The sequence below is a fragment of the Entelurus aequoreus genome, linkage group LG20 (assembly GCF_033978785.1).
Source record: "Entelurus aequoreus isolate RoL-2023_Sb linkage group LG20, RoL_Eaeq_v1.1, whole genome shotgun sequence".
Classification (NCBI taxonomy): Eukaryota; Metazoa; Chordata; class Actinopteri; order Syngnathiformes; family Syngnathidae; genus Entelurus; species Entelurus aequoreus.
The window spans coordinates 9,699,185-9,710,015 of NC_084750.1; the positions used below are offsets into that span (position 1 = coordinate 9,699,185).

The window sequence follows — 10,831 nt, forward strand, 5'->3', positions numbered from 1 at the left end:
CAGTTATTAATATTAACAATATATATCAATACAGTCTGCAAGGGATACAGTTATTAATATTAACGATATATATCAATACAGTCTGCAAGGGATACAGTTATTAATATTAACAATATATATCAATACAGTCTGCAAGGGATACAGTTATTAATATTAACAATATATATCAATACAGTCTGCAAGGGATACAGTTATTAATATTAACAATATATATCAATACAGTCTGCAAGGGATACAGTTATTAATATTAACAATATATATCAATACAGTCTGCAAGGGATACAGTTATTAATATTAACAATATATATCAATACAGTCTGCAAGGGATACAGTCCGTAAGCACACATGATTGTGCGTGCTGCTGCTCCACTAATAGTACTAACCTTTAACACTTCATTTTACTCATTTTCATTCATTACTAGTTTCTATGTAACTGTTTTTATATTGTTTTACTTTCTTTTTTATTCAAGAAAATGTTTTTAATTTATTTATCTTATTTTACTATTTTTTTTAAAAAGTACCTTATCTTCACCATACCTGGTTGTCCAAATTAGGCATAATAATGTGTTAATTCCACGACTGCATATATCGGTTGATATCGGTATAGGTAATTAAAGAGTTGGACAATATCGGAATATCGGATATCGGCAAAAAGCCATTATCGGACATCCCTAATTTCACACATAAGTCGCTCCTGAGTATAAGTCGCACCCCGGCCAAACTATGAAAAAAACTGCCACTCATAGTCCGAAAAATACGGTACTTATTTTCTTTGACCGTCTTTGACCGTGTTTTTACCTTCGATATTCCTTTTTTACCTTTTTATTTAACTTATATTTAAGTTTTATTCATTTTCTACTAATCTTTGACCGTCTTTTACCTTGTTTTTACCTTCTGTATTCCTTTTTTACCAGTGTTTAATTTTTGTTTACATTCTATTCATTTTTTATAGAGATGTCCGATAATATCGGCCTGCCGATATTATCGGCCGATATATGCGTTAAAATGTAATATCGGAAATTATCGGTATCGGTTTATTTATTATCGGTATCGGGTTTTTTTTGGGGTTTTTTTTATTAAATCCACATCAAAAACACAAGATACACTTACAATTAGTGCATCAAGCCAAAAAACCTCCCTCCCCCATTTACACTCATTCACACAAAAGGGTTGTTTCTTTCTGTTATTAATATTCTGCTTCCTACATTATATATCAATATATATCAATACAGTCTGCAAGGGATACAGTTATTAATATTTACAATATATATCAATACAGTCTGCAAGGGATACAGTCCGTAAGCACACATGATTGTGCGTGCTGGTGGTCCACTAATAGTACTAACCTTTAACAGTTAATTTGACTCATTTTCATTCATTACTAGTTTCTATGTAACTGTTTTTATATTGTTGTACTTTCTTTTTTATTCAAGAAAATGTTTTTAATTTAGTTATCTTATTTTACTAATTTTTTTAAAAAGTACCTTATCTTCACCATACCTGGTTGTCCAAATTAGGCATAATAATGTGTTAATTCCACGACTGCATATATCGGTTGATATCGGTATCGGTTGATATCGGTATAGGTAATTAAAGAGTTGGACAATATCGGAATATCGTATATCGGCAAAAAGCCATTATCGGACATCCCTAATTTCACACATAAGTCGCTCCTGAGTATAAGTCGCACCCCCGGCCAAACTATGAAAAAAACTGCCACTTATAGTCCGAAAAATACGGTACATATTTTCTTTGACCGTGTTTTTACCTTCGATATTCCTTTTTTACCTTTTTATTTAACTTATATTTAAGTTTTATTCATTTTCTACTAATCTTTGACCGTCTTTTACCTTGTTTTTACCTTCTGTATTCCTTTTTTACCAGTTTTTAATTTTTGTTTACATTCTATTCCTTTTTTATCGTTTTTCACCTTGTTTTAACTTCGATATTCCTTTTTTTTTTTACCTTTTATTTACTACCTTTGCTGTACATTCTATTTACTGTAATTACATATTTAAAAAAAATAAAAATGTTAACCTTTAATTGACCCTACTTTACATTCAATGTGTCTATTTTTCAGCAGAAGTCGTCGTGGCGACGTGCGAGGACCAGACTCTGTGGGATCCTGCAGCCATGAGGAGTCCGGAGAGGGAGAGAGAGGCGTGTCCTGAAGACGACTGCATGGACCTGACCACTTACGTGTCGCTCATGGCCCAGCAGAGCGCAGCTTGTCAGGAAGTGTCAGTCACAGACTCAGAGGACAGCTGTGGTCCTCAGGCTCTCAGACATTCTTGCAGAAGTGGAGACAAGAAGAAGATGGCTGACCAGGAGGTGAGCATCAGCCTAAGGAGCGAGGACGAGGAGTCTTTGGTGTTGAACCACGACAGTGAGGCAGGAAGTGTTCCTCTGGTCTGTCACCTTTCAGTCCTATCTTCCTCCCCCGGTGCTCTCAGGAAGGAGCGAGGAGGTTCTGTCCTCTCCAAGATAATCAAGCGCTCCTCCTCGCTCATATCGGACTCGGGCATCGAGAGCGAGCCCAGCTCGGTGGCCCTGCCAGCTCGTGAGCGGGAGATCCCCAGACACAAAGTCCTTCGGCGGCCGGTCCACCGTAGCTCCTTGGAAGGCCTGCAGCTGGACGGCAACATCCAAGCGTCTTTGACGTCCATCAGCTCGCTGCCTTACGAGGACGAGCGGGGTCAAGGCGGCAAGCTGACCAAGTCCATGTCGGCGCCGCAGATCAGCAGCCCGGACGACGAGGACCGGGATGTCCAAGTTCTACAACAACCGGAAGACTTCTCTTTGCACTCGGACAAATCTCCGTCATCCAGTTCAATGACAAACTGGGGCAGTCGTCAAGGCAACAAAGACAGTCGGGGGTCCACGGAGGACCTCCGTCTTCCTCCTGATGACGACCTCGGCGTCTCGGTGGAGCAGATCCGTCTCAGCGCCGGCAAGGAAAATGTCCTTCAGAGAACACAACAAGGCCGCAGCAACAACTCCGGCCTGGCCTTCGTCAACAAGAAGATGGTGGAGGTGGTCAACATGTCCTGCGCCCCAACATGTCTGCCCTTCTCCTCCGCCCTCAGAGACTCGCCCTCCATCAGCGGCCTGTCCACTCGCCACACCGCCTCGCCCATTACCCATCAGCCACTGGGCTCCTTTGGCATCGTCTCAACCTTCGCGAGCCACCTGGGAATGGACGACGGAAGCAACGAACGCATGATCAGGTGACACTTGACATATTAATAATCACATGAAAATATTACAAACTTGTCATATTTGGCTGCCTTATTTTGCTAATAGTAAAACACTTTATGCAAAGTTATATTGATAGAAGTCTATTATTAGGCACCGAGTCCCTTTGGGACAGAGGACCTTATTAGGGTCCGCCTGTACCTTGTATAAAGGACTCCCACTGGGAGTCCGTTGTACAAGGTTACAAAGGAACCTATTGAAATTGTAAGGTTGATTATTATTCCGCAGCTTTGCCCCCCCTAACATGCTTCAAAACTCACCAAATGTTATACACACATAGAAAACTGGGACAGCACACTTAAGTAAAAAAAAAAAAATAAATAAAAAAAAAAAAAAAAAATTGCGCTCTAGCGCCCCCTAGGAAAAAACAAACTGCCTGTAACTCCCACTAGGAAGGTCGTAGAGACATGAAACAAAAACCTGTATGTAGGTCTCACTTAGACCTACAATTCATAATTTCACATCCTCGGGCAAAAACCAACAGGAAGTTGGCAATTTTCCCTTCAACACAAAAAATGACTAAAAACCCAAATTTTTGCCTCTTTGAGCTGTAATTTGACCCCCTTAAAATACTTCAAAACTCACCAAAATTTTTACACACATTGGGACTGGTGGAATTTGCGATCTAAAAAAAAACCGAACCCCAAAACTCAAAATTGCGCTCTAGCGCAATTTTTGAATAAAACAGAGACAAAACTGCTTCTCAGAGGAAAACTCAGACAAAACTGCTTGTAACTTCCGGTAGGAATGTTTTAGAGACATGAAACAAAAACCTCTACGTAGGTCTCACTGAGACCTACATTTCATAGATTGAAATCCTTCAGCAAAAATCAACAGGAAGTTTGATATCCCCACTTCAAAACACTTTTTTTTTAAAAAGCGGTCACCAAACATCAAACATTATCTCCTCTGAGCGCGTTTGTCGTTTTGGCTTCAAACTACTACAGGAGAGAGATTGAACCCTTCTGATTAAAAGTTGACGAAAGCGTTTTCATAAGTGCTACGGTTTTCATTTTACGAGCCTTCAAAGAAAAAAAACACTGTGCCGCGACGCCTAGGAAAAAAACACAGACAAAACTTCCTCTAACTCTCAGTAGGAATATCGTAGAGACACGAAACAAAAACCTCTATGTAGGTCTCACTCAGGACTACCACTGGACAAAAGTATTGGGACACCTAGGATTAGCACCTGCCAAAATGCGGACCCGTCCAACGCTGCTTGCAGCTGTAATTGTATTTCTAGCGTTTTATTATTATACCGCCGCCTCTTTGAGCTGTCATTTCACCCCCTTAACATGCTTCAAAACTCACCAAATTGGACACACACACCAGGACTGGCGAAAATTGCGATCTAATCAAAAAAACAAACCCCAAAACTCTAGCGCCCCCTAGGAAGAAAACACAGACAAAACTGCCTGTAACTCCCAGTAGGAATGTCGTAGAGACATGAAACAAAAACCTCTATGTAGGTCTCACTTAGACCTATATTTCATTCACTGACAACCCCCAGCAAAAATCAACAGGAAGTTTGCAATTCCCCCTTCAAAACAAAAGTTGTGTTAAAACAGTCACCTTTTTTCAAACATGATCTCCTCTGAGCGCGTTTGTCGTGTCGGCTTCAAACTAGCACAGGAGAGAGATTCAACCCTTCTGATTAAAAGTTGATGAAAGACTTTTAATTACTGCTCCGGTTTGGATTTTATGAGCCTTCAAAGTCGGTCCCGTCCATCGCTGCTTGCAGCTTTCATTTGCTAAGTAGTACTAATAGGGATAATTCATTGCTGTTGACCTGACACCTGAAACGTGACAGATTGATTCTACTGCCAGATGGCAGTAGAATGTTGAACATCTTAATATGTGGTTTGTGGCAATTCCAACTTTGACCACAGCGTCAGTTGCTATGGAGAGAGGCGCTTTCCATCATTTTCAGCAGAATGCATTGCGAGATCATTAACCAATTAATTCTGAGAAAAAAAGTACAATAATTAAATCTGGGATGTAATATTGTGCACTTAATGACTAGTAGGGCAGCTTACATTATAGTCAAAATAATAAACATAAATAAATATTGCATATTGTAATATTAGTAAGAAATGTAGTCCAAAAATAATAATCTTATGACAATTCATTATGAGAAAATGTACAATAAAATGTATAGTTTTACTATAAAAATGACTGGACTTTGACAAGTTTATTTTCCCTCAAGTGAATAAAATGTGACAACACATCACTTCTGTAAATATTATTATTACAACTTGATGAATAACACACTTTTCATACGCAACACTACGTGCTTTACACACACACACACACACACACACACACACACACACACACACACACACACACACACACACACACACACACACACACACACACACACACACGTACACACACACACACGCACACACACACACACACACACACTACTATTGTCAATAACACTCGGCACTGAGGATGGAGAAAACGCCACAATAGAAAATAAAATGTAGTTTGAAATATATGTACAATATTAAGATGTACAAATAAAGTACATGAATAAATGAATAAAAACAAAGTAGTATTAATAGCAATGAATACAATAGAAAATAACAGAATAAAAAAACCAAGGAAGAGCTTAACATGATCGGTAAAAAAGCCTGATAAAAAAGTGTCTTGAACATTTTTTATTTTATTTTTTTCAAAAATATCAATCTTTGCAGTCCTGACATGTTCTGATCAATACATGTATACAGTATATACATGTATTTATGTACATGTATACAGTATATACATGTACATAAATACATGTATTTATGTACATGTGTATATATACATGTTCTAATCAATACATGTATACAGTATATACATGTATTTATGTACATGTATACAGTATATACATGTACATAAATACATGTATTTATGTACATGTGTATATATACATGTTCTAATCAATACATGTACATACATGTATATATACATGTGTTTATGTACATGTATTTATACATGTTCTAATCTATACATGTACATTAATACATGTGTAAATGTATATATACATGTTCTAATCAATACATGTATATACATTTATTTATGTACATATATTTATACATGTTCTAATCTATACATGTACAAAAATACATGTATAAATGTATATACTGTATACATGTTCTAATCTATACATGTACATACATGTATATATACATGTATTTATTCATGTTCTAATCTATACATGTACAAAAATACATGTATAAATGTATATACTGTATACATGTTCTAATCAATACATGTACATACATGTATATATACATGTATTTATGTACATGTATTTATTCATGTTCTAATCTATACATGTACATAAATACATGTATAAATGTATATACTGTATACATGTTCTAATCAATACATGTACATACATGTATATATACATGTATTTATTCATGTTCTAATCTATACATGTACATAAATACATGTATTATGTACATGTACATAAATACACGTATAAATGTATATATACATGTTCTAATCAATACATGTACATACATGTATACATACATGTATTTATGTACATGTATTTATACATGTTCTAATCTATACATGTACATAAATACATGTATTATGTACGTGTATATATACATGTATTTATGTACACATATAGATTAGAACATGCCAGATGTCTATCTACATGTATATATACATGTAGATAGACATACACGTGTACACAGACATGTACATACATGTGTATATACATGTACATAGACATGTATATACACACGTACATAGATATGTGTATATACATGTCTATTTACATGTATATACACATGTCTATGTGTAGATGCACATAAACATGTATATATACATGTCAATGTGTAGATGCACATAAACATGTATATATACATGTCAATGTGTAGATGCACATAAACATGTATATATACATGTCAATGTGTAGATGCACATAAACATGTATATATACATCTCAATGTGTAGATGCACATAAACATGTATATATACATGTCAATGTGTAGATGCACATAAACATGTATATATACATGTCAATGTGTAGATGCACATACACATGTATATATACATGTGTATGTGTAGATGCACATACACATGTATATATACATGTTTATGTGTAGATGCACATAAACATGTATATATACATGTTTATGTGTAGATGCACATAAACATGTATATATACATGTTTATGTGTAGATGCACATAAACATGTATATATACATGTTTATGTGTAGATGCACATAAACATGTATATATACATGTCAATGTGTAGATGCACATAAACATGTATATATACATGTCTATGTGTAGATGCACATAAACATGTATGTATACATGTCTATGTGTAGATGCACATAAACATGTATGTATACATGTCTATGTGTAGATGCACATAAACATGTATGTATAGATGTATACATATATGTACATAAATAGTTGCATGGATATTGTTCTAGTCTCTTGTTAAAAGTCAATGTACATGTATAGATGTGACACTATATCATATATTCATACATATATATATTTATGTGATTATTATTGATGCTTCTCCAAGGCCTAAGATGTTATGTATATCATCACTATTATTATTATTCATGTTTTGTGCAGTTTCTCCAAGGCCAAAAAGAGTATATGATGTTATGTATATCATCACAATTATTATTCATGTTTTGTGCAGTTTCTCCAAGGCCAAAAAGAGTATATGATGTTATGTATATCATCACTATTATTATTCATGTTTTGTGCAGTTTCTCCAAGGCCAAAGAGTATATGATGTTATGTATATCATCACTATTATTATTATTCATGTTTTGTGCAGTTTCTCCAAGGCCAAAAAGAGTATATGATGTTATGTATATCATCACTATTAATATTCATGTTTTGTGCAGTTTCTCCAAGGCCAAAAAGAGTATATGATGTTATGTATATCATCACAATTATTATTCATGTTTTGTGCAGTTTCTCCAAGGCCAAAAAGAGTATATGATGTTATGTATATCATCACTATTATTATTCATGTTTTGTGCAGTTTCTCCAAGGCCAAAAAGAGTATATGATGTTATGTATATCATCACTATTATTATTATTCATGTTTTGTGCAGTTTCTCCAAGGCCAAAGAGTATATGATGTTATGTATATCATCACTATTATTATTATTCATGTTTTGTGCAGTTTCTCCAAGGCCAAAAAGAGTATATGATGTTATGTATATCATCACTATTATTATTATTCATGTTTTGTGCAGTTTCTCCAAGGCCAAAAAGAGTATATGATGTTATGTATATCATCACTATTATTATTCATGTTTTGTGCAGTTTCTCCAAGGCCAAAGAGTATATGATGTTATGTATATCATCACTATTATTATTATTCATGTTTTGTGCAGTTTCTCCAAGGCCAAAGAGTATATGATGTTATGTATATCATCACAATTATTATTCATGTTTTGTGCAGTTTCTCCAAGGCCAAAAAGAGTATATGATGTTATGTATATCATCACTATTATTATTATTCATGTTTTGTGCAGTTTCTCCAAGGCCAAAAAGAGTATATGATGTTATGTATATCATCACTATTATTATTCATGTTTTGTGCAGTTTCTCCAAGGCCAAAGAGTATATGATGTTATGTATATCATCACTATTATTATTCATGTTTTGTGCAGTTTCTCCAAGGCCAAAGAGTATATGATGTTATGTATATCATCACTATTGTTATTATTCATGTTTTGTGCAGTTTCTCCAAGGCCAAAGAGTATATGATGTTATGTATATCATCACTATTATTATTCATGTTTTGTGCAGTTTCTCCAAGGCCAAAGAGTATATGATGTTATGTATATCATCACTATTATTATTATTCATGTTTTGTGCAGTTTCTCCAAGGCCAAAAAGAGTATATGATGTTATGTATATCATCACTATTATTATTCATGTTTTGTGCAGTTTCTCCAAGGCCAAAAAGAGTATATGATGTTATGTATATCATCACTATTATTATTATTCATGTTTTGTGCAGTTTCTCCAAGGCCAAAAAGAGTATATGATGTTATGTATATCATCACTATTATTATTATTCATGTTTTGTGCAGTTTCTCCAAGGCCAAAAAGAGTATATGATGTTATGTATATCATCACTATTATTATTATTCATGTTTTGTGCAGTTTCTCCAAGGCCAAAAAGAGTATATGATGTTATGTATATCATCACTATTATTATTATTCATGTTTTGTGCAGTTTCTCCAAGGCCAAAAAGAGTATATGATGTTATGTATATCATCACTATTATTATTCATGTTTTGTGCAGTTTCTCCAAGGCCAAAGAGTATATGATGTTATGTATATCATCACTATTATTATCATTCATGTTTTGTGCAGTTTCTCCAAGGCCAAAAAGAGTATATGATGTTATGTATATCATCACTATTATTATTATTCATGTTTTGTGCAGTTTCTCCAAGGCCAAAGAGTATATGATGTTATGTATATCATCACTATTATTATTATTCATGTTTTGTGCAGTTTCTCCAAGGCCAAAAAGAGTATATGATGTTATGTATATCATCACTATTATTATTATTCATGTTTTGTGCAGTTTCTCCAAGGCCAAAAAGAGTATATGATGTTATGTATATCATCACTATTATTATTATTCATGTTTTGTGCAGTTTCTCCAAGGCCAAAAAGAGTATATGATGTTATGTATATCATCATTATTATTATTATTCATGTTTTGTGCAGTTTCTCCAAGGCCAAAAAGAGTATATGATGTTATGTATATCATCACTATTATTATTCATGTTTTGTGCAGTTTCTCCAAGGCCAAAGAGTATATGATGTTATGTATATCATCACTATTATTATCATTCATGTTTTGTGCAGTTTCTCCAAGGCCAAAAAGAGTATATGATGTTATGTATATCATCACTATTATTATTATTCATGTTTTGTGCAGTTTCTCCAAGGCCAAAGAGTATATGATGTTATGTATATCATCACTATTATTATTATTCATGTTTTGTGCAGTTTCTCCAAGGCCAAAAAGAGTATATGATGTTATGTATATCATCACTATTATTATTATTCATGTTTTGTGCAGTTTCTCCAAGGCCAAAAAGAGTATATGATGTTATGTATATCATCACTATTATTATTCATGTTTTGTGCAGTTTCTCCAAGGCCAAAGAGTATATGATGTTATGTATATCATCACTATTATTATCATTCATGTTTTGTGCAGTTTCTCCAAGGCCAAAAAGAGTATATGATGTTATGTATATCATCACTATTATTATTCATGTTTAGTGCAGTTTCTCCAAGGCCAAAAAGAGTATATGATGTTATGTATATCATCACTATTATTATTATTCATGTTTTGTGCAGTTTCTCCAAGGCCAAAAAGAGTATATGATGTTATGTATATCATCACTATTATTATTATTCATGTTTTGTGCAGTTTCTCCAAGTCCAAAGAGTATATGATGTTATGTATATCATCACTATTATTATTATTCATGTTTTGTGCAGTTTCTCCAAGGCCAAAAAGAGTATATGATGTTATGTATATCATCACTATTATTA

At 34.1% G+C, this 10,831-nt stretch overlaps 1 protein-coding gene across 3 annotated transcripts in view; it reads left to right on the forward strand.

The window, feature by feature from the left end:
• The window catches only part of LOC133635906 (protein FAM135B-like), a 185,947-nt gene that overhangs the window by 151,424 nt on the left and 23,692 nt on the right, over nt 1-10,831 (forward strand). For all 3 annotated transcript variants that reach the window (XM_062029353.1, XM_062029354.1, XM_062029355.1), the window contains one exon: nt 2,081-3,227. In XM_062029353.1, coding sequence (XP_061885337.1) covers nt 2,081-3,227 — 1,147 coding nt within the window. The remainder of the gene's footprint in view (nt 1-2,080; nt 3,228-10,831) is intronic.